General features: G+C 36.6%; 1 protein-coding gene across 1 annotated transcript; it reads right to left on the bottom strand.

Moving 5' to 3' along the window:
* Positions 1 to 342: 342 nt before the first annotated feature.
* Positions 343 to 26,464, bottom strand: LOC113781487 (alpha-glucosidase 2-like). The gene is given in 20 exon segments (XM_027327433.1): positions 343 to 782; positions 785 to 805; positions 2,043 to 2,151; positions 2,259 to 2,452; positions 4,264 to 4,384; positions 4,480 to 4,567; positions 5,217 to 5,286; positions 5,385 to 5,505; positions 6,517 to 6,684; positions 21,750 to 21,935; positions 22,119 to 22,205; positions 22,271 to 22,413; positions 22,512 to 22,680; positions 23,156 to 23,251; positions 23,546 to 23,628; positions 24,639 to 24,756; positions 24,835 to 24,972; positions 25,050 to 25,118; positions 25,244 to 25,489; positions 26,327 to 26,464. Coding segments are annotated over 19 exon segments (2,532 nt in total). The 5' UTR covers positions 26,327 to 26,464; the 3' UTR covers positions 343 to 477.

Raw genomic sequence — 26,464 nt, forward strand, 5'->3', positions numbered from 1 at the left:
CTTCTTGATGTTTTTGAGATTACATCATCCCTCTCTTGAGACAATATTCCTTTTTATTGCACCAATAACATGTCAAAGACAACTCTGGCTTTTTATTGAGCAAATGTTTAAATTATCGTTTCCAATGAAGCTATATTTTGACCCTTAAGAAAGCAAATGATTAGCATTGGCTGCTATGTTTTAGCAGATTGACCTCTTTGCTTGATTCAATTCAAGCCATTTGTTATCAAACTGCTAAAAGGCTTTGCCACATAACCTAATATTCGACACTGCCTAATGGAGTTTGTTGGATATAGTTACACTGGCAAACTGGAAACAACCTTTATAGATGACAGCATTTGAAACTATAAATGCAGTTGCAAAATTACTCATTTAACTCACTCAATAACATAGTACTCCTCGGTACATGACATCCAGCAGGTTGGTAATAAGTGCCACTATATTCTTCATAGACGCTAACCTCAACCTGCTATGAAGTCACTGAGTTCCTGTCATGAAGCCTAAGCAAAACAAGATGGCAGACATTAACAATTCACGGATATTCTCTCTGAAGTTGAGCAATATAAAAATGCACAGCAGATCCAAGTTTATAGAGTTATTTCCTACTAGCAGTGCCATGCTCCTAGGACTGAGTGTTTCAGCAATCCAAGAAGATATGGCATTCCTACTAACATGCTCCATTGAAATAATTCTACCACCAATCCAAGGAACAACTTTAAGAACCCAGTCTCCACTTTTCATAACAATAGGAGTCCTTGAGAGCCCTACACCTTTGTGTCCGCATCTGGTATCTTTTTAGCACTCTCTGCAAATGTAACAACGAATATCAGAAATCACATCGCAGTAGAAGATATTCACAACTACATTTAAAAATTTATGTTTCAATACCTATCAGGCCAATCAGAATGTAGCAAACATTAATTTCGGCTTCTCATACCAAAATATGAAAAAGTGGCATTAACTATCTCATTGTTATTTTGTTAAATGAAAGACATGCATCAGATATGACAATTCCCAGTAAGTAATTAACAAATGCATAATGACTTGTAATGATTTGCACATGATATGCATAGATCTTGATTACCTATGTCATATAGACATGCAAGTGTGTTACAGCACATACATATCTACTTATTAATTCTCAAATTTGTTTGCATGCTTTTTTTTCTTTCTTTGCTTTTGGCAAAACCGTGTAGAACTGCCTGACTGTTGTATTCAAAGGTTAACATGTTTCCCATGTGTATGATCTGGAAATAAGCAAAGAAACTGTTTTAATGGAGAGTAACATCAGACAGAATACTATACGATTTTAAAGAAGGTCCATACAGAATTAAAGGTTGTCATGCCTATTCATCTATGTCTGAAACTGGAAAAAAAACCTATATCTAAAACTGATGAAAAAAATGTCAATCATTTGATTTCTCGTATTTCCTACAGACCAATTATGAACTTATAATATGGGTGGTGCAAAGCTGTCAGCTTTTGAGGAGACACTTTTTGTGTTTCTTGTACTTCCATCTGAGTTTTTTCCATGGTTGATGATGTTAATCAGGTACACAAGTCAAACTTAGTCAGAGATTCTCATTCTAAAGAAGGTGGTTTTAAAAGGAGAAGAGTTTAGAGGTAGAGGAGACCAAGAGATTGTCTTAATGGTAAAGGTGGCAATTCCGCTCATAGCAGAGGATCATAAAGTTCAAACGCTAAGCTGGACAATCATGCAAAGGTCAAATGTCAAAATAGGCTAGCAATTAGTAGAATCATTCAGCAAATTGTTTGGCCATGCTAGCAGCTATCCAGTTGTCACAAGCTTGGAATGATGTATAAGCACCAGCATGTGTGTTAGTGATAAACTAATAGGAATATTATGGTACATTTGGTCATTTTAATCTCCTTTACTTCTTTTATGGAATATAAGATTAAGGTTGTCAAATAGCTCAGTGAATGCATTTATCATAGATGATAAACAAGCAGTCCAAGCCATAAAACTACTCATGACAAAATATGAATGAATAAATATAAAGAAGAAAGAATTAGGATATTACCCATGCAATTTTTGTGCTGTTTTTCACTTGCTAATACCATATTTGACACTTCACTTTGTGAAGGCAACATAATTTGGATAGCTTCTCCATCGGTGCCCCATACTTCAAGCTGCTTGAACACGCAAATACACAATGAATTTTCTAAAAGTATTCAAGATTGAAGAGATCCTAGCAGCATGACATGGCAAATTTGAGTTCAACAGGAAGGATACGCACCAGAGCACATTTACCAAGCAATAACTTCACTTGTAAGCGGCGGTTTGGCCTTTTCCACAAGCCATCGGTTTTGGAAACACGAACTGTGACAACTGATGACCGGAGTTCAGCAACATATGTTGTCGAAAGATATCCACCTTTAGTATACTCATGGCCATCTCCAGCATCCTCAAAGAGGACACCTTCTGCTTTACCTGAAAATTTCAAAGAGTAGGTCTCAGCTGCAAATTCCACTTGTCACAGCATCCACTATTACAGACAGTATTATGTTTGATTAATCTAAGAAGATTGAAATGGATGACCAGAAGAAGATATAGCTCCTGAAAGATCGCCACCACATATAGTGCTTGAGCTATAAAACCTCATTTTTCAGATTCTTTGATTAAAACCTTCAGAAAAGCAAAAATGGGATTCCATTCCTTGTTAAGTAGTTGGCAAATCATCCTTCACCAATCCTTTATGTGCTAGGTCTAGATTGACCAGTCATTTAGTTCAAATTGTAAAGATTCTAGGGTTGTCAAGGTTTCATCAACTTCTGCTTCAATGTCAATTCTCAATTTCAATAGAGCAACAGTTTACTTCCTTCATAGAAGAAATCCACATTACCATCAGATGCAATAAACTTTCATAATTTAATTCCAGTGATACATGCACAAAATATGTGTCTGCAATTTGGAGAAACAATTACAGGAAAGAAAAGGAAATTGAGAAGAAAATGAAAGTGAGAAAGAAAATTGGAAGCCATTTGCAAGTTGACATTAGGAAGTTGTGGAAATTTATACTAGCCATAATCGCATTGGCAAAAAGTATGAACAAGTGTTACACCAGGAGCGATTTTCATCCTTTATTAAGTAGTAACGATGTGCAATATCTTCACTATACATAAAGCGGGAGTAAGGGGCATTTAGTGTCAAATTGTGTGTCATTATTTAGATTTTCACTTTTGCCTCAGTCAATGTTTATTACTGCAAATCTACCAAGGATAAACCATTATCTCATAATAAGTCCCAATAACTTCCATACTTTTTTCTTTTTTTAATCAAAATTTTCCTTTTTTGCACACAGGGTGTGCCTTTCTTACTAGTAAAACATGATATTTCTTTCTCAATCAAAAATTTTGGCGGATACGGTAAGAACCTTCAAAGAGAAAAGGAAAATCAGGTCAGAGGATAATTAGACCATAAAAGGTTCCCTTATTGTCATGAAGACTACAAGTGAATGGGACAATGCAAAGGAACAACCACACAACTAGAAGATGCTGCAGTGTGTCCTTAATGTATGTTCTTCACCAATAAGCTCTCCCATAAGAATAAAAATTGTCACCAAAAAAAAAAATCTTAATGGGAGAAAGATAGAATCTTGACTGTTTTATAGTGGACACAAATTCAATCCATTTGCAGTGTTCAGTTCTTGTCTACAAAAATAAATGAACCCAAAGATTGCCTCCTCTGCAATTGAGCTAAACTACTTTATATTACTTTTCTGACAAATCTAAGGGACATAGAACTACTTATCTTAACCCATTACTCTGGACTCTAAGAATCTGTAATGGAATCAATAGATAAATAATTACATCTGCCACAGGTAACCGTAAAATAAATCCATCTCCAATTTTTAACATACAATAATTTCGAAAACCCTAGGTTTTGAAGAACCAATTCTCTGCAATTAAAAGAACTACCATATTGAAGGAATAGAAAAGAAATCTAAGCTGCTTCACAGCTCATTCTAAATAGCTGGATAGTCTGGGAGAACACCCAGGAGGGAGAACAAAATGAGAAACTGCTCAACTTTTCAAAGTTTCCAACTTCACTAAGAACGTGAAACTGAGACATGGACAGCATTAAAAGTCCATGTCGAAGCTACTCTTGTTTGAGGTGGCAAATCAAGAAATTTTGAAATTCAAGTATACCACTATCTATAAGAGCATAATAAAATAGACCAACTAAATAATTAGTTCTAAGAATTGTATTTGGCAAAATCTTTTTCACGCGTTGCACATTACCATGTTCATCTAAGGCGACAAAAAGGCACAAGTCATCTGTAGGATTAGCTTCACCAACATGTTGATATGGAGGACCAACAGGGATGATTGATCCACCTTTTAGATACAATGCCGGTAAGTCCTAATAAAACCATGAAGTAATGAAACAAGTGTTGAGTCAAAGCATCACACAGCAGCAAAAGGCCAAGCATGTTTCAGATGACAAGCAACAAATACCGGATGTGAATCTTCGAAGTCAAAACTCATCCAAATGCCTTTAGGCAACCCTGGCTGTGTATGATCTAATTCATTATCACGTTGAGTGCTGCATGAAATCAACTTCAACGTTAGAAATTGTTTTACAATTAAGCTAAAGAACAGTGTAATTGACAAACATTACAATTAAAGAAGAGAAGGTAAAGGACGATGAATATAGAACACTTATTAATGCAGTCCTTCTCTTGAAGAAGTAAACTTTGAGCACTGAAAGAAAGGCATGCCTCAGCTAGATATTATTAGAGGGATAAGCATAATTAAACAGTATTTCCAAAAAGAAGAAACCTGAAGGATCAACAAGTGGTAATGAATTCATTAGTAGTTCCATTTTAATTTCCCAACCAGTCAAGTCCACCTTTAAACTCTAGCATTGCCAAGGCTGGTTGCAGCTCTTATCCTTATTTCACTGACCACATGCTTAATTCACAACCTTACCAAAGGCAAAACCTATTTTCCCATAATTCCCAATCCATTTCTTCTTTTTGACTAAGCAAGCTCTTATGCATGGTATGAAGCATTAGAAGTTTTCATAGTTTTTAGCTCCACACATTCAGTAAGTTCCTTCAGTCACTAATTTCCAGAGTTATGGATATGCAATTATAAGCTGAGCCAATTACAAGAAACACAATGACTACAAGAAAGTAAAGACAATTGTACAACCACATAGTACAGCAACTGTGAAGTAATTAAAAGAAAACCTTGCACATATGAGAAGAGGCCCCAGCATAAATGAATCTTCACGGGTTCTTAGCTTGGGGTCTTCTGGATCTGCACATAGAATGCAAGAATTTATGGCTCAGAAGACTTAGGAGAATAAATATTTTACTTACATGAGGACGAAATAACTGATCATAACAAGAATTTACCAGCAAAAAGAATGGGAGTTGCCACAGGTATACCCTTTGTGTGAGCCACATAAAACAAGGTGTAAATATGTGGCAAAAGGCGGTATCTTCTCTTTAATGCTAGACGGCAAACTTCTTCGCACTGTGAGAGTAAAAAGTTCACCAGAAAACACGGTAAGTATTAGAGATTCCTAAACTCAACATAAAAAAAACAAACTGAATTCAGGATTGGCAAGCAAGTAGCGTTTGTATAGGTTCAAAATGCATTCTCCGCATATAAGTTAACTCCTTGGTAAAAAAAGTCAAAATCTAACTGGACTGAGAAACAGATTGAGTATATGCATCCTTTTTCTTTTAATCAGTCTTTGCTCCCAATATATTTCACTTCCCACCAGAATACAGAAGGATACTCCTCAAAAGAATAAGAGTCTACCACGTCTTCAACATAATTTCACACGGTCACCACCAGGTCTGTCATTAATCAGCTTCTACTTTTATCATGCTCGTTATCTTTCATCTTTTTCTTACATAATATATGCTTGGTATATTTACTGCAGCTGGGGTAGTAATCCATGTCCAATTGAAAAATGATAAGATTCTTACAGTTTTGGAACACCAACTATTCAAAGTGTCTACAACCACGTTATGGAAAAGATCTGTGCTCTCAGTCATAAATGTAAGAAATTAGGCCAGGGCTAATTCAACAAATATTAAAAAATGCCCATGTAGAAAGATCTAAGTATACCAGAATGAATAAATCATAGTCCTGAAGTCTTAAAAGAGCTAATGGAGCCCTTATTTCACAACAGAATAAAAGGAAAATTCTTATTTTGGCAGAGATTCAATAGTATCATTCTAAGAAGCAAGCCAGCTGTCAAATGCTTCAAATGAGAAGAAAATAATGGTAAATTCAACAACATATTCATTCATAGGGCACTGAAAAATGCATAAAATTGCCCTAAAAATTGAACAAAAACTCACACTAAACCTTGCCAAAGTAAATTGAGTACTGAAAATATCAAGCAAGGACAAACTTCACCAAAAGACCAAAGGGCACTGAAAAATGCACAAATGCCCTAAAAATTGAATGAATACTCACACGTAAACCTTGCTAAAGCAAATAGAGTTCTGGAGATATCAAGCAAGGACAAACCTCTTCACCAAAAGACCAAGGTTCGTGATTGTTGGTATCATCCTCAGAATGCCCACGACAGAATGGAAACAAGGACCCAACACCCATCCACCTTCCAAAGAGTTTCGGCGTTGCATTACCACCAAATCCACCAATATCTGGCCCTGAAAGTGGCTGACCACTGAGCCCCTGTATTTTAGGTTGCCTTAGGTATAGCAGTTAAACATAATAAGACAAATAAATATCACCACTTTTGACTGAAAAGAAATATAAAAATACAATCAGCATCAGCTAATCCAGAACAAAGAGAAAGGCAGTAACATTCTTTGAACTTCACTCCATAATCACAAAGGATAAAACAATAGTCTGAGTTTTAGAAGGGAACTAAGTATTACACATATATTCATAAAGCCAGCTATTGATGATTTATTTAACATAGTATCTGTATTGAATACATGTTATTATTTCAAGGATGAGTATTCATAAAAGGAGCAGCAGTATTGAATGGTACATAATTTTTTTCTCTCCAGCAAACAAGAGGACATTTGAAGATAGAACCACTCCATGACACAAGTTATAAAAAAAACAAAAGGAGCTTTCATCTAGTAAAAAAAAATGGAACAGTGTCATTTAGAAGAATAACAAACTTATGTTAAATCTCCAACATACAAGGTCATTTGAAACTATAACGGGTAGGAGTGACATCTTGGTCCAGATCTAAAGGTTGTCTAGTTCAGATGATTTATAAATTTTAAAAATCAGAATACAGCTCACACTAAACTGGAAATGAAATATAAGCACACATATTCTTTGGCAAATGGATTAAGTTGACCACTAAGTTGCAGGATTATGCATACGTGCATGCCTATGTCTAATTCTACTTAGCTAGAATGGAATAGAATGGTAGGGCGCTGAGACTGTTGAAGATATGTGGTTATAGAAAGATTTGCTATTGTAAATATTAGGAAAGATCAGATTTGATTTGTTTTGATTATTGTATCAGATATTAATTAGGTAATAGATTAATTTAGGCTAGCATGATTTTAGGATCTAAATTAGGTTACACTTGTGTATATATATATTTGTACATTGTGTAGTCCAAAAATATGAAAAAGAGTATTTTCTTTCCCTTTTTCCTTAGTTTTCATGGTATCAGGGCTTTAGACTCTGTTATCAGTTTGTTTTTTGACGTGATCCTATTGAGTCACTTTAGTTCTTTCTTGTGTGAATTATAATGGCAGATATGAAAGGTAGTAGTAGAGAGATGAAAACAGTAATTTCTGATTGTTAATAAGTATTTTGGGAGGAAAACATCTAGTCACTGTATTATGAGTGACCAACTAGTATTTATAAGAGTACAAACCTAACAAACTATTTACAAGAATACCCTTACTAATTTATTATCTACAAGAATACTTATATTCTCTTAACACTCCCCCTCAAGTTGGAGCATATATATCATAAGCACCCAACTTGTTACAAATGTATTTCACCCTAGAGCCCCCTAAACTCTTGGTAAACACATCAGCCAATTGATCTACAGACGGTACATGAGATGTCTTGATGACCCCGTCAAGCAATTTCTCTCGAATGAAATGACAATCAATTTCAATATGTTTTGTCCTTTCATGAAACACTGGATTAGACGCAATATGAACAGCCGCCTGATTATCACACACTAAATTCATAGGCTGTTTATGCTCAAACCCAAGTTCAAGTAACATGCTCTTCAACCAAACCAACTCACACACAGTGTGAGCCATAGCGCGGTATTCAGATTCTGCACTTGATCTGGATACAACTGTTTGCTTCTTACTCTTCCACGACACTAAATTACCACCAACAAACACACAATATCCTGTAGTCGATCTTCGATCTGAGGCAGAACCAGCCCAATCTGCATCACTATATCCTTCAATATCAGTGTGTCCATGATTTTGATACAGCAACCCTTTTCCAGGAGCACTCTTAAGATATCTGAGAATCCGTATAACAGCATCCCAATGACTAGTACGAGGGGTATCAAGAAATTGACTCACAACACTCACTGCAAACGAAATGTCAGGTCTCGTTACAGTGAGATAATTTAATTTACCCACAAGTCTTCGATATTGCTTAGGATCATCAAGTAATGCACCTTGATCTCCTGTTAATTTCACATTGGGATCCATAGGAGTATCCACAGGTCGGCAACCTAACATCTCAACTTCACTCAACATATCGAATACACATTTTCTTTGACATAAATAAATTCCATATTTAGATCGAGCTACCTCAATACTCAGAAAATACTGTAGATGACCTAAATCCTTTGTCTGAAAGTTTGCCTGTAGATTGGATTTAAGTTTCTGGATCCCTACAACATCATCACATGTAATCACAATATCATCCACATAAACAACTAATAAAATTTTACCAGCATTAGAATGTCGATAAAATACAAAGTGATCTACTCCACATCTTGTCAGACCGAACTCCATGACAACACTACTAAACCGGCCAAACCAAGCCCTCGGAGACTGTTTCAATCCATATAAGGATTTTTTCAAACGACAAATCAATCGTGGATTCTTCCCCTGAACAACAAATCCAGGAAATTGTTCCATATATACCTCTTCTTCCAAATCTCCATGCAGAAATGCATTTTTCACATCCAACTGATGCAATGGCCAATTATAAGTTGCTGCCAAAGAGATAAGAAGACGAACATAGGTAATCTTTGCAACAGGAGAAAATGTTTCTAAGTAGTCTACTCCATACACCTGAGTAAATCCTCTAGCTACCAGACGAGCCTTCAATCTATCAATAGAACCATTAGACTGTACTTTTATAGTGTACACCCATTTACAACCAACAACAGGCTTACCTGAAGGACGAGGGACAATATCCCAAGTACCATTTTGTTCCAAAACAGACATCTCTTCTTGCATAGCTAATCTCCAACCAGGATGATTAAGAGCATAGGTAATAGACTTAGAAATGGAGATAGAATCAAGAGAAGCAACAAAAGAAGAATATGACATAGAGAGACGAGAATAAGAAACAAAATTAGAAATAGGATGGGAAGTACAATGTCTCTTACCTTTGCGTAAAACAATAGGAAGATTTAACTCAGAGGAGGGCGTCATACCTGGATTTGAAAATTGAGAGTTAATTGGTGAAGTGCGTGGCATATCAGGAACTTTCTCAACCATGGAACGACGAGAGTAAACTTGAAGATGAGGATGAGATAATCGAGTTATGAAATCTGGTGGACTAGATAACTTAGGTAATAAAGGGGAAGGGACTGGTAAAACAGGAGAGGAAAAAGAGGGACACTGGTCTAACTCACAAGGCATACTTTGTTTGATAAAATATGGAGTGGATTCAAAGAAAGTAACATCAGCACAAGTAAAAAATCGATTTAAAATTGGACTGTAACATCTATACCCTTTTTGCGCTTGTGCGTATCCTAAGAAAATACACTTAATAGCACAAGAATCTAATTTATCCACCCCGAGAGCAAGCTGATGAACAAAACACACACATCCAAAAATACGAGGAGGCAATTTAAACACAGATTCATGAGGAAAAAGAATGAAATGAGGTAATTGACCTCCAAGAATATTAGATGGCATGCGATTAATTAAATAACATGGAATTAGAACTGCATCACTCCAAAATTGTTTGGGCACATTCATGTGCAACAACAGTGTTCGAGCAATTTCGATTAAATGTCCAATTTTTCTTTCAGCAACTCCATTCTGTTGTGGAGTGTGAGGACAAAAGGATTGATGAATAATACCAGACTTAGTCATAAAGGTATTAAAAGGAATGAAAAAATATTCTTTCGCATTATCACTGTAAAGTATATGTACAGGCACACCAAATTGATTCTTTATTTCTGTAACAAATGCACAAAAAATGGAATATAATTCTGAACGATCTTTCATTAAATAAAACCATGTAACTCTGGAAAAATCATCAACAAAAACTACAAAATATTTAAAACCTAACTTTGAAGTGACTCGACTAGGACCCCAAACATCAGAATGAACTAACAGAAAGGGTTCAGAAACCCGTTTATTGACTCTAGGAGCAAAAGAAATACGATGATGCTTTTCTAATTGATAAAACTCACATTCTAACGAAAATAATTGATTCAAAGTAGGAACCAACTTTTTCAAATTTTGTAAAGACGGATGACCTAAACGACTGTGAATTTCAAGAGGAGAAACAGTAGCAGGACAAAACATATTGAAGTTGAGAAACTAAAGACCATTATGCTCATGCCCTCCACCAATCGTTCTCTTTGTCTTCAAATCCTGAATGACAACAGAATCAGGAGAAAAAGTAACTGTACACTGTAGAAATTTAGTGAACTTACTAACAGACATTAGATTAAAGGGCAAATTGGGTACGTAAAGAACAGAAGACAGCGGAAGTGATGGATTAATTTCTACAGTGCCTAGTCCTTTAACTTTAGTGGTAGCTCCATCAGCTAAAGTAACATGAGGAAAGGGAGTAGACTCTTAAAAATTAGAAATCCTAACCCTAGGACTTTTGCTCTGATACCATGTTAAAAGGTATTTTGGGAGGAAAACATCTAATCACTGTATTATGAGTGACCAACTAGTATTTATAGTAGTACAAACCTAACAAACTATTTACAAGAATACCCTTACTAATTTATTATTTAAAAGAATACTTATATTCTCTTAACACTGATGTTATTCCTATAACATCAAAGATTACTGAACACAAACTGAATGGAAAATTTTTTTTGGATTGGAGTAAAACTATTCGGATATATCTACGCAACATTGATAGAGATGATCATTTCACTAATGGTCCACCCGTTCATGGGGAAGAAAAGAAGGTTTGGCTAAGGGAAGATGCAAAATTATTTTTGCAGATCCGAAACTCTATTGATAATGAGATAGTTAGTCTCATCAATCATTGTGACTTTGTTAAAGATCTTATGGATTATTTGGCCTTTTTGTATTCTGATAAGGGTAATTTAAATCATATATATGATGTTCGCAAGGAATTTTACCGTTCGAAAAAACAGCAGAGATCCCTTACAGAATATTTTATGAATTTTAAACATGTGTATGAAAAATTGAATTCTCTCCTTCCTTTTAGTACTGATGTAAAAACTCAACAGTGTCAACGGGAACAAATGGCTGTAATGAGTTTTCTTGCAGGATTACAAGTTGAGTTTGATGCTGCTCGAACACAAATTCTCTCTAGCCCAGAGATTGTTTCCCTCCGTGACACTTTCACACGAGTGTTGAGAACCGAGGGATTTTTGTCTACTTTCAATGTTACTAGTGCTCTCGTGAATTGAAGTGGAGATGGTCGAGGAAATAATGGTAGAAACGGTGGCAAAAATGGGACTGGTGGGGTTGTTGGTCATGGACAATACAACTCAAATCAATGAGTCTGTTATCACTGTAAGAAACCAGGTCATACCATACGTACGTGTTGGGACCTTCATGGTAGACCTTAACAGCAGCCCCCGTTTGCAAATTTCGCAACCCAGGAAAACAATTATGTGCCTTCTGACAAATCCATACTCATCTCTGCTAATGAGTTTGCCCACTTTACTGAGTTCCAGGCCTCATAAAAATCTGCTAACCCATCTTCTAGTACCAATCCTCCTTCTATTGATCACTCAGGTAAACTTACTACATGCCTTGTGTCATCTTCTAATAAATGGGTTATCGATTCCAGTACAACAGATCATATGACCGCTAATAAAGGTATCCTCTCCTCTTTTAATCCTAATAAAGATCATCCGAATGTTACTTTGGCTGATGGGTCATAAGCTTCAGTTGTGGGTTCTGGTGTAGCAATTCCAATGTCATCTATATCAAGGGCAGTAGTTGATTATGGGATCTGGTCTACTAAATGCAAAAGTCAAGAACAGCTGCTTATGGAAGTCAAGGACAGCCTGCTAGCAAAAGTAAAAGTCAAGAACAGCTGCTTATGGAAGTCATGGGCAGCAACTGATTATGAGATCTGATCTGCTAGCAAAAGACAAGAACAGCTGCTTATGGGATCTAGTCTACTAATTGCACTAATCAAGGAGAGCTGATTATGGTCTACTATATTAGATGTATATTAGCATATATGTAATTAATACATTAGGGAGGTAGATATTCTGACGGAGGAGAGAAGGTACAGAGTTTTTCTATTTAAATGGAAAAGATGCACAAAAGAGGCATTCGGTCTTTGATCTAGAAAACTTGTCATGGTATCAGAGCCAGTTATTTGAATTTCTCAGCCTTTCCAAACTTTCTGAGTTGTTATCCTTCTTGGGTTGATTATTTTGATCAATCATTTGGTTTCAAGATATCCTTTTGGGTCAATCATATTGTGGTTGGCAGCTTTTCTTGTAATTCAGATCTTTGTTTTTTTTTGAAAGAATGTCTATGGAAAACTCTTTGGGAAAAATACATACGGAATCTTTGTCCATCAAGTTCACTGGAAAAAATTATGCGGCATGGGAATTTCAATTTAGGATGTTTCTAAAAGGCAAAGAGCTTTGGAGTCATATTGACGGGTCTTCTACAGCACCTAGAGATGGAAAGGAAATTAGTCAATGGGAGGCAAAGGATGCTAGAATTATTTCTTGGATTCTAGCATCTATTGAAGCTCATATGGTGAACAATTTACGCTCCTTTAATACAGCAAAGGAGATGTGGGATCATTTGAAGCGTGTATATCATCAAGATAATACAGCAAGAAGATTTCAGCTTGAATTGGAAATTAGTACATGTAGCCAAGGTAATCTCTCTATTGAGCAGTATTATTCTGGATTTCTTAATTTATGGAGTGAATACTCTGGTATAATCTATTCTAAGGTACCAAGCGAAGCCTTAGCCGGTATTCAAGCGGTTCACGAAGATAGTAAGCGTGACCAGTTTCTAATGAAACTGAGGCCTGAATTTGAGGCGATTAGAGCTGGATTGTTAAATAGAAACCCAGTTCCTTCTTTAGACGTATGTCTTGGTGACTTGTTGCGAGAAGAACAGAGAATGGCTACACAAACTATCATAGGTACATCAAAGGAGATATCTGAAGTTGTCAATATTGCCTATGCTGCTCAAGGGAAGAATCGCGGAAAGGGACAAGTACAGTGCTATAGTTGCAAGGAACTTGGGCATATTGCACGCAATTGTGGAAAGAAATTTTGCAATTATTGTAAGCAAATTGGACACATTATCAAGGACTGTCCTACACGCCCTGAGAATCGAAGAGTCCAAGCCTTTCAAGGTGCTGTCCAAGACTCTAACACTATTGGTTCTACATCCACAGCCACAACACTTACTCCAGAAATGGTTCAACAAATGATTCTTTCAGCATTTTCTGCTCTTGGACTTCAAGGTCAAGGTAAAATTGTTTCTACTCCTTGGTTAGTTGATTCTGGAGCATCAAATCATATGACTGGTTCATCTGTATCACTACATAATCTACGGCAATATACTGGTACACAAAATATTCAGATTGCTAACGGCAGTAATCTTCCAATTACAGCCATTGGTGATATTGGACCTTCTTTTCGTCATGTATTTGTCTCTCCAGGGTTGTCTACTAGTTTGATTTCTGTTGGTCAGATGGTGGATAATAACTGTGATGTACGGTTCTCTCGTGATGGTTGTCTTGTGCAGGACCAGGTGTCGGGGAAGGTGATCGCGAAGGGGCCTAAAGTGGGCAGACTATTTCCTTTGCAATTTTCAGTTCCAAGTAGTTTGTCTTTGGCTTCTATGGTTGTTGACAATAAAGTTGAAGTATGGCATCAACGATTGGGTCATCCAAATAATGTCATTTTATCTCATTTAATAAAGCACGATTTTCTGGGGAGCAAGGATCAGTGTTTTAATCATAAATTGTCTTTTGATTGTTCTACTTGTAGACTAGGGAAAAGTAAAATATTACCTTTTCCTAGTCATGGTGGTCATGCTAATACAAGTTTTGAGATCATTCATAGTGATGTTTGGGGTATTACTCCTGTTGTTTCACATGCACAATATAAATATTTTGTGACATTCATTGATGACTATAGTCGTTTCACATGGGTATATTTTTTGCGTACTAAAGCTGAAGTATTTGCTGTTTTTAAGAAATTTGTAGCTTATGTAGAAACACAATTTTCTACTTGCATTAAAGTTTTACGCTCTGACAATGGCGGGGAATATATGTCACATGCCTTTCAAGCATTTTTGCAACAGAGAGGTATTTTATCTCAACGATCATGTCCTTATACCCCTCAACAGAATGGGGTGGCTGAACGTAAGCATCGCCATTTGTTGGATATGGTACGCACCTTACTCTTGCAGTCTTCGGTTCCATCTAAATTTTGGGTGGAAGCTTTATCCACTGCAGTTTATTTAATCAATCGTCTACCTTCTCAACGGTTGAATTTTGATTCTCCTTATTATCGTCTCTTTGGTGTACATCCTGATTATGGCAATCTACACACATTCGGATGTGTTTGCTTTGTTCACTTACCTCCTCATGAGCGTCACAAACTTACAGCTCAATCTGTAAAATGTGCTTTCATGGGTTATAGTACAACTCATAAAGGATTTTTGTGTTATGATGCTATTGCTAATCATCTACACATTTCTAGAAATGTGATTTTCTTTGAAAATGAGCACTACTTTCCATACCATGTTTCCTCGTCTGAAGGTGTTATTCTTCCTAGCTTTGATGATATTGCTCCACCAGTTGATCGATTTAAACCTGGGATTGTTTATCAGAGACGACAGGCTTCTTCATCACAACCTCTTCTTGACACTAATCCAGTCCTTGCTCCAACCACTCTTCGAAGGTCCCTACGTCTTAGTCGTCCGCCTGATCGGTATGGTTTTTCTGCCACTATAACTGACACTACAGTTCCTACATCCTATTCACAGGCAGCTAAACAAGCATGTTGGGTGAAAGCTATGAATGAGGAACTTCAAGCTCTTCAGGAGAATCATACTTGGGATATTGTTCCTTGTCCCGATGGTGTTAAGCCCATTGGTTGTAAATGGGTGTTTTCTGTTAAATTGAGATCTGATGGCTCACTTGAAAGGTATAAGGCACGATTAGTAGCTCTTGGTAATCGGCAAAAGTATGGAGTACATTATGAGGAGACCTTTGCTCCTGTGGCAAAGATGACAACAGTTAGACTTGTTCTAGCTATTGCTGCTTCTACAGGCTGGTCATTGCGACAGATGGATGTTAAGAATGCCTTTTTACATGGCGATCTTCAAGAAGATATTTATATGACTCCACCATCAGGGTTTTTTTTTACATCTTCTTCTGATGTTTGTAAGCTAAAACGTTCACTCTATGGCTTAAAACAAGCTCCACGGGCTTGGTTTGATAAGTTCCGTTCTACCCTTATTAGCTTCTCATTTGTTCAGAGCCAGTATGACTCCTCTTTGTTTTTTCGCAAGACTGATAAGGGACTGGTTTTACTTCTGGTATATGTTGATGATATTGTTATCACAGGAAATGACTCTGCATTAATATCTCAACTTCAAAAGCATCTTCAACGTTCTTTTCATATGAAAGATTTAGGTCCTCTACAATATTTTTTGGGCCTAGAAGTGCACTCTACCTCAGCTGGTATTTTCTTACATCAGCATAAATACATCCAGGAATTAATTGCTTTGGCAGGTCTTCAAGATGGTCGGTCTGTTGATACTCCCTTGGAAGTAAATGTTAAATATCGCCGTGATGAGGGTGATTTTCTCTCAGATCCCTCTCTCTATCGGCAATTGGTGGGAAGTCTTAACTATTTAACTATTACTCGGCCTGATATTTCATTTGCTGTTCAACAAGTTAGTCAATTTATGCAGACGCCTAGGCATCTCCATCTAGCTGCTGTTCGTCGCATTATTCGCTATTTACTAGGCACTTCCTCTCGTGGTCTATTCTTCTCCAAAAATTCTCCTATTCATTTGGTAGCCTATAGCGACGCTGACTGGGCAGGGTGTTCAGATACTAGACGATCAATTACTGGTTGGTGCATGTTTCTTGGAAATTCTCTTATTTCTTGGAAAAGCAAAAAGCAAGATAGGGTGTCTAAATCCTCTACTGAGTCAGAGTATCGTGCTATGTCCTCTGGATGTTCTGAGATCATTTGGCTTCGAGGCCTCTTAGGTGAGCTTGGGTTTCCCCAACTTGCACCTACTCCCCTTCATGCCGATAATACTAGCGCTATTCACATTGCTGCTAATCCTGTATTCCATGAGCGTACAAAACATATTGAAGTTGATTGTCACTCTATCCGTGAAGCATATGATGATCATGTTATTTCTCTTCCTCATATTACCACTGATCTCCAAACTGCTGATATATTTACTAAAGCTCTCTCCCGTCATAGATACAATTTTCTGGTTGACAAATTGAACCTTGTTGGTCAACCCGCATCAATTTGAGGGGGGATATCAAGGGCAGTAGTTGATTATGGGATCTGGTCTACTAAATGCAAAAGTCAAGAACAGCTGCTTATGGAAGTCAATGACAGCAACTGATTATGGGATCTGGTCTGCTAGCAAAAGTAAAAGTCAAGAACAGCTGCTTATGGAAGTCATGGGCAACAACTGATTATGGGATCTGATCTGCTAGCAAAAGACAAGAACAGCTGCTTATGGGATCTAGTCTACTAATTGCACTAATCAAGGAGAGCTGATTATGGTCTACTATATTAGATGTATATTAGCATATCTGTAATTAATACATTAGGGAGGTAGATATTCTGACGGAGGAGAGAAGGTACAGAGTTTTTCTATTTAAATGGAAAAGATGCACAAAAGATGGATTCAGTCTTTGATCTAGAAAACTTGTCAATCTATCCCCTTATATTCAGTCTTATGCTTACCTAATTTTTCTTTTAATCTACTTTCAGTCAGTAAAATTACAAAAGCTCTCAAGTGCTCTGTCTCATTCTTTCCTGAATATTGTGTTTTTCAGGATCTTATGACGGAAAAAATTATTGGTAAAGGACGTGAGTCTGACGGCCTGTATACACTTGAAACCCCTTCATCGAAAGTGCCGAAACTTGTTGCATGTTCCTCTACCTTGACTCCTCTTGAAATTCACTGTCGTTTGGGCCATCCATCTCTACCCACCTTGAAGAAGTTGTGTCCAAGTTTTTAGAATTTATCCCATTTAGATTGTGAGTCATGCCAATTTGTCAAACATTATCGTTTGTCCTACTTGCCTAGAGTCAATGAACGGGCTACATCCCCTTTTGAATTAGTGCACTCTGATATTTGGGGCTCTTGTTCAATAGTATCTAAATCTGGTTTTAAGTATTTTGTCACTTTTGTTGATGACTACTCTCGTGTTACTTGGTTATATTTAATGAGAAATCGTTCAGATTTATTTAGTATCTTTTGTTCCTTTTGTACTGAAATAAAAACACAATTCAATGTGCCTGTCCGCATTTTGCGAAGTGATAATATAAAAAAGTACTTTTCTAAACCTTTTAATTCATATATGTCAGAAAATGGAATCCTTCATCAATCTTCATGTTTCGACACACCACCACAAAATGGTGTTGTTGAAAGGAAAAATAGGCACTTATTAGAAGTTGTTAGAGCCCTTCTATTTCATATGAAGGTTCCTAAGCAATTTTGGGCAGATGCTGTTTCAACAGCTTGTTTTTTAATTAATCGCATGTCATCTTCCGTGCTTGCTGGTGAGATTCCTTATTCAATTTTGTTTTCAACCCAATCTTTATTCCCCGTTGAGTCACGTATATTTGGGTGTACTTGTTTTGTTCGTGATACACGTCCTCAAGTGTCTAAATTAGATCTCAAATCTCTCAAGTGTGTGTTTTTGGGTTATTCACGTCTTCAAAAAGGGTATAAATGTTATTCTCTAAGTTTAAATCGTTATTTAGTCTCTGCTGATGTTACATTTTTTGAGACACATCCATTTTTTCTTGAATCTAATGTCTATAGTAGTCAGGGGGAGGAAGATGATATTCTAGTCTACACTGTTACAATAACTGTTCCTACCAGACCACCAATCACTCAAGTGTATTCTCGTCGTTCTCAACACATAGACTCACATCCTCCACTATCTTCTCTGTCTACAGATCCGAGTCCTAATCCACTGCTTCCTCAGTCTCTAGATTCCAGTCTTGATTTGCCTATCGCTTTAAGAAAAGGTAAAAGACAATGCACTTACCCAGTTTCATCATTTGCTTCATATGACCATTTGTCTCCCTCCTTGCGTTGTTTCACTGCTTCTTTAGATTTGATATCTCTTCCTCAACGCTTATCTGAGGCTTTGGAACATCCTGGTTGGCAGGCTGCTATGGAGGAAGAAATGATGGCCCTAAATAATAATGATACCTGGGACTTGGTTCATCTACCAACAGGTAAGAAACCTATTGGTTGTAAATGAGTGTTTGCTGTTAAAGTCAATCCTGATGGTTCTGTTGCTCGCCTCAAAGCTCGTCTTGTTGCAAAAGGGTATGCTCAGACATATGGAGTGAATTACTCAGACACGTTTTCTCCAGTAGCAAAACTTACCTCTGTTCGATTATTTATTTCCCTTGCTGCTACTAATAATTGGCCTTTGTACCAGTTAGATGTTAAGAATGCATTCCTTCATGGAGATTTGCAAGAGGAAGTTTATATGGAGCAACCACCTGGATTTGTTGCTCAGGGGGAGTTTGGTAAGGTTTGTAGATTCCGAAAGTCATTATATGGTTTAAAACAGAGTCCTCGTGTTTGGTTTGGGAGATTCAATGAGGTGGTTCAAGAGTTTGGCATGAAGAAGTGTAATTCTGATCATTCTGTCTTTTATCAACAATCTGAAGTTGGTATTATCCTATTAGTGGTTTATGTTGATGATATTGTTATTACTGGTAGTAACAATGCAGGTATTGCAGCCCTTAAAAGTTTTCTTCAATCGCGCTTCCAGACAAAAGATTTGGGTATGTTGAAATACTTTTTAGGCATTGAGGTTACAAGGTGTAAACAAGATATCTTCTTATGCCAAAGGAAGTATGTCCTTGATCTTTTGAAAGCAACAGGAAAGCTAGGTGCTAAGCCATGTAGTGTACCAATGATTCCCAACATGCAACTTACAGCAGATGGTGGGGAGTTATTCTCAGATCCTGAAATATACCGGAGGTTAGTCGGAAAATTGAATTATCTTACTGTGACTCGTCCGGATATTGCATATCCGGTTAGTATTGTGAGTCAATTTATGTTCTCACCAAGAACCACCCATTGGGCAGTTTTAGAGCAAATCTTATGTTATCTTAAAGGAGTTCCGGGACGTGGTATACTATATGGCAATCATGGCCATTCTCATGTTGAATGCTTCTCAGATGCAGATTGGGCAGGTTCTAAAATTGATCAAAGATCTACAACTGGATATTGTGTCTTCGTTGGAGATAATTTGGTATCGTGGAAAAGTAAGAAACAAAATGTAGTATCTCGCTCTAGTGCAGAGTCTGAATACCGGTCTATGGCACAATCCACTTGTGAGCTTATATGGATACGCCAATTATTGTGTGAGGTGGGAATCAATAATTCACTTCCAATGAAATTATGGTGTGACAATCAAGTTGCCCTTCATATAGCATCAAATCCAGTTTTTCATGAGAGAACAAAGCATATCGAAATTGATTGCCACTTTGTTCGTGAAAAAATTCAGCAAAACTTGATCTCAACCAGTCATGTGAGAACTGGAGAATAGGGATGGCAACAGGCGGGGTTGGGGCGGGGGACCCCTCCCCCATCCCCCGCCCAGTTACCTACAAACTCCCCCCGCCCCCGCCCCATCCCCCGTCCCCCGCTCCCCCCGCCCCGCCCCACTTTCCCCACGGCCCGCAGGGCTAATAAAAAATTATTATATAATTTTATTATGATTAAATTTTAGCAAATAATCAAGTACTAAAATATCAACATATCATTAAATTATTATTCATTGTAATTTTACAATTGAAACTTATAAAAACAATCAAATAAAAATTATTTGAATACAATCCAACATGATGAAATAAATATAGCTAAAGCAGTCAAGTTTTCACTTTTGGCACAAATATAATCACTAATTCATTATTGTGCTTGTGCTTTTTTTAAGAAAAAAATATTATTGTATTAAGTGTAATTAGGGATTTAGTATAAATGTATTAGTAAATTTAGTATAACCAATTAATAATTTGTATTAGTACACATATATAATTATTAGTATAATTAATAATATCAATTATATTATATATACTAATAGACATTATATAATACATATAACTAATAATATTATTATTATAAGTTTATAACTAATTAAATTATATATTATATATATAATTATATACATATATATTTTATATATTTATTTTTTAAAGCGGGTGGCAGGGCGGGGGATGGGGAGGGGGTACACTCCCCTGCCCCCCGCCCCGTTTCTAAACGGGGAGAAAAAATTCCCCCCGCCCCATTAGCCCCAAGTGGGGCGGGTGACCCTATTGGAGAGCAGTTAGTTGATATTTTCACTAAATTTCTAAATGATCCAAGAATTGATTATATTTGTGGCAAGATGAGCATGATTAACATCTATACTCCATCTTGAGGGGGAGTGTTGAAGATATGTGATTATAGAAAGATTTGCTATTGTAAATATTAGGAAAGATTAGATTTGATTTGTTTTGATTATAGTATCAGATATTAATTAGGTAATGGATTGATTTAGGCTAGCATGATTTTAGGATCTAAATTAGGTTACACTTGTGTGTGTGTGTATATATATATATATATATATATATATTTGTATATTGTGTAGTTCAAAGATATGAAAAAGAGTATTTTCTCTCCCTTTTTTCTTAGTTTTCAGAGACAATGAATTTCCATATATTAAGATCTATTACCTTGGCATCAAATGTACAAGTTTACCAGCTCTTTAGTTGGGTTATTGGATTCCTTTTAAGCAAAAATTCGAAAACCTTTACTCAGAAGGGAAAGCAAAGTGCAATGCATTTTGCCACTATGAAATCTCTAGGGAGATCAGTCACCAGCCTAACCCTGCTAAGAGATAGGCTATCGAGTGGGATCAAATGCATGACAAGAATTGATTCAGAAAACGTCATTTAGAATGTTTACTATGATAAACACTATGTTTCTTGCTAATTGCATTTTTGTTAACAGGGTAAATTTGTATCAATAGCCAGACATTGCTTACAAACAAAGAAACAGGCGTGTGGAATAAATTTATCAGATATAGAATCCAAAGCCTGATTATTTTTCTCAGTCAATTACCAATTGAAGAACCATGGAGATGCTCATGTCAAGGTGTTCCCAGGTGGAAAGATTGTCTCCTGTCCATGTAGCAGCATATCTTTGACTACCTACAAATCCAGCTCTGGTAAGAACAAATGGACGTCTATTTTGATCAGCTAATTTCATGCCTTCATATGTGGACCTTGCCATCAGCATGCCATAAACCTAAAATGCATGACAAGTATAATCAAACACATCAGAATAACCAGTAGCCGACAACAAAAAGCAAACAGATTCAAAAGATTATCCAACTGTTAAAATATGTCAGCTGTGGCACGTTAAATAAGACTCTGAAGCATAGTTCTCTCATGTAACATGGAGCAAAATAAGGAGAACAAGGAATCATACATTGTGATAATGTGAGTGAATCTGGCAACCTCCGAGTTCATCATCTCCCCTGTGAATGTTGTTCTCAGGCATTGTCTTTGTTACAGTCTGCAATGAGAAATTATTAGGCAAGCAAAAGATGAGAGGACATGCTGAGAGATCACAAACTTCACCTTGAAAATAGCTGGTTCATTCATATCATTCCAAATACCATCTACACCATTGGCGGTGAAATCTCTAACAAGATTAGCCCACCATGAGCGGGCTTTTGACTGAGTGAAATCTGGAAATACACAAGGGCCAGGCCATACATCACCTAAAACGAGACATAGCACATGAAAAGATAAATGGTTGGGAGACCAAATAAAGGTACAAAAGCTTCAAGAAGAACCAAGGTGAAATTCATATATTTACCTACAAAAGGCTTCCCATCTGCAGTCTGAACCCAAATATCTTTTTCTGAACCGCTATCATAGACAAAATAACCTTTTTCAAATTTAATCCCTGGATCCAGCATCCAGATCGCTTTGAAACCATCCCGGTGAAGATCGTCAACCAGACATTTGGGATCAGGAAATTGCTCCTGAACCAAAATCAAAATAGTCCACATAGTTCAATCTTAAGAAGCATAACGAGGTAGACCCCAATAAAATTTGATAACAAATAATGAGCCTATGCATGTCAGGATGATGAAGCATAACTACACCTATTTGCACTACTCATTTCTATTTTTTCATTCTCTTCTGTAAGATCACAGAACATTTAAGTCCATTTGCCCATAAGCATCTGTGTTTTGGCTATCTTTAGACTGCAGAAAGTGAAACAACAAATATTGCCAAATCTGTGATTATTAAATCCCAAGAACACCCAAGAAATTTAGCAAAGCTGAAGGTGAAAGAAGAAAGTGATGCAGCATAAGATTTATCACTAATGAATATCTTATAATCCGCTGTCCAGAAGGTTAACAGCAGTATTAGAAAGTTACAGTTGACCGTGAAGGAATGTAAATAATAAACAGTGAATCCATCCTTTGTTACAAGCAATGAAGGAGGACATACCTTGTCAAAAGTGAAACAGCGAAAACCATCCATGTAGTCTATATCCATCCAAATTACGTCACAAGGAATATTTTTCTCCCGGAATGTCCTTGCGATCTGCAGTGTATTGTAAAGGAAAAAAAACAAGGAGCACAAAGTTCAGGAGGACAGGACCGTAGAGTTCAGAAGCTGTCTGCAACTATTTAACTCGCACAATAATAACAACTTCCAATTTGATTAAAGCAAAGAAATCTGCAGATGTGAACTTGCACTGCACTGATTCATAAGGAAACCACTGATTAAATACCTAAAACAAACATAAATAGATGTATAGGAAAGTGCTAAATAAGAACATTGTACAACAACAAACAGGTAAACCATGTAGTTTAGGAAAGAGTAAAATAAACTAACCTCACGAACTCTTGCATCTGAGGCATAGCTCCAACGGCATTGGTGATAACCCAATGACCATTTTGGGGGCATAAATACAGTGCCTATGAGCAAAATGCATACTTGAATTACTAATACTTCAGGAATAAGAAGGAGAATATGATAAGATAAATAAAGTGGAATCATGAAAAAGTCTAGGCATGTTAAGGCAAATCCAAAGGTGGCATTTACAGGAGATTTAGAAATAGTAACACATTATAAATCCAAGGAACTCCTATATGATGGAAAGCATCACAAACCATTCACTAAAAGATTTTAGAGCTAAATATTACTACAGAACTTTCTATGATAATCACTCCTTCAACAGCTGAACATCAATCAGGTGGGACAACATAGTTTATTCTTACAATAGGCCCTCAAATTGCACCTAACACACTATCAATTTATAGCTTCAGTTGCATTGTCGCTAAACCACAGTGATGCAGTCCAGGTTCCGGAGATCAAGATTTTGCAACACAAAAAAATTAAGATAAGGAACACAGATCACCGGTATCAGAAGGAAAGATTTAGATTATGTTCATGGAATAATTTCTACTAGTCTAAAAACAAAAGAGAGCAAGAGAAGGAAGACCAAGATACGGTTGAAAGTGTACTAAAAAATCAGGCAATTTCTCTACTAAAAAGGAGGAACTTTTTCAAATTCTAGTCAACTGAGAGTGTCAAGTTCATCCCCATATTTTAATATTTGTTTGTTTTCTAACAAGATAAATGTGATCTATTGGTAATCATATTGGTGATATTTATTAATGCTTAAAAACTTCGAGCTGGCAGCAGCACATTAAGGTATGCCATTTTAAGCATCAGATTTGTTCCTGAACTGGCAATGCAATCCTAAATACTAATTTACAGTAAAGAAGCACTACACTAGAGATATAAGGTGGTCATAAATTGGATAAAATTTGGAGTATTGCTTTTCGTGTTATTGCATGGTCATCCATTAATCCCTCTCCTGACGTCATCCATTATGACACGGGGAAAACAAGGTGATTGATTCAGCATTAATTGTCACCTAAATTTTGAGTTATGCAAGAAAGACAATAAGTGAGAAAAATACCAATTGCGCGGGAGAAGGATATCAGAACATCAGTTGGTGAAGCAAATGGTCCAAATGTGATAATGGGATAAGAGGGTTGAGCGATAAACTTCACATTAAATTCTTTGCGCAAATCAATCTGTTACATCAGCAGGTCTAGGTCATCAAATTGAGATCCATTAATAGATATAGAAAGTACATCAGAATTGGAAACTACCTCACAACGCCTTGTGGTATCCGCAAGCACCCCAATTGCCCCTCCATCGGGAAGGACAGCAAGCACCCAAGGATGTGATTGGTATAAGGTGCTGGTTCCAGGTCCATAACCCCATGCTGGTGTGTTCCACAAAAATACCTAGAAGTCATGGATAAATTTTCGTCTAAAGTACATTTAAAAATATAGCCTCAAGAAAACCAAATAAATTGACATACCCGCTTTCCTGTTCGTTCAAGCTGACCACTAACCTCTCCTGTTCCGTAGAAAGATGTACCATATGGAAACTAAATCATGAAAAGATTCACTTAGGTCATTCTTGATTTTTTTTTTGGATAATGACATAATTATCACATGAAAGAGCACGGATGAAAAGGCAAACTTACAGAAGATTTTGCAATACGTAATTTACCTCAATCTTAACAATCTGTTGCCCAAGAACACATTCAAAAGTAGGAATATATGATGGAACTCTATGATCACTAGATATTGGTGTCTCTCTACCCACAGGGTTGACAAAAGAAACACTTGGAAATGCAGCATTTCTGTCATCTGTGGAACAATCGAAACGGAAAACTCCATCCTCCAGGATAGGCTCAAATATCATATTCCCCGATCTTATATCACCAGTCACTGCTGTCCCTTCACGTCCAGCCATCTGAGAGTAAACTAAGATTGCATCAATAAATCTCTTATTTTCATCCTTTCTTCTACATTCCACGGGATGATATCAGAACATATTTCCAGGAAAACATTGACAAATGACTAAAATATCAGTAAAACAAGAGATTTCAACATTAGATCAAACCTTCTCATCATGGGAAACTGATTACCCATCATTAAAACAGAAAATGACTACTTATATATCGATTACATGAATACCACAGGACAAAGGATTGCATTTTATCAATTGCATGCAGAAGAAATTTGCAGTAGAATCTGAGACTTCATTAAAGGAGAGCTGCTCATCTTTACTTAAGCCTTAGCGCTTACTCCATGCCGATGTCTTGCAATTTGTGAAATATTACAACTCCTTACTCCCTTTTTATAGGCCAAAGAATTCAAACTCAACAAAGATACTACCTCTACAATGCATGAACAAAATCCCTTACTGTGCTTGACCAAATTAGAGAAGTTAAAATCAATTCAGAGTACTTTACATGATTACCCAAAAATACATGACCAGGATCAGTTTACTTGTACCTGATCAATCCAACATAAAATAAACAGGTGAACTTAAAAGTATCTAAATGTTGAAACACTTGCACAAGAGTAATGATCCAAAATTAATTCATCCACACATTCAAGTACTAAGAGTTCAGTCCATCAACCAAATTCGTCTGAGTCTACAAATTTCCTAAAAATTTAAGGGTATAAAAATGAAAAAGGCAACTATCCACCTAACAAACTTATATGCATGTAATTAAACTGAAATCAACTAGATTCATGTTATGAAACTGATGAACTGGCATCAAATTTTATGGGAACAACTAACCTGTTTGAGTTTGAGAAGATGCCTAGGTGGAAGCAATGCAAGATGTTGGGTTTCCTCACTGACCCATTTAAGATTCTTGAATTGAGACTCCAACTACATGCAGTAGAAAGCCCACACGTGTACTGATTTTTTTGGGGA

This window comes from Coffea eugenioides, chromosome 8 (assembly GCF_003713205.1).
Source record: "Coffea eugenioides isolate CCC68of chromosome 8, Ceug_1.0, whole genome shotgun sequence".
NCBI lineage: Eukaryota > Viridiplantae > Streptophyta > Magnoliopsida > Gentianales > Rubiaceae > Coffea > Coffea eugenioides.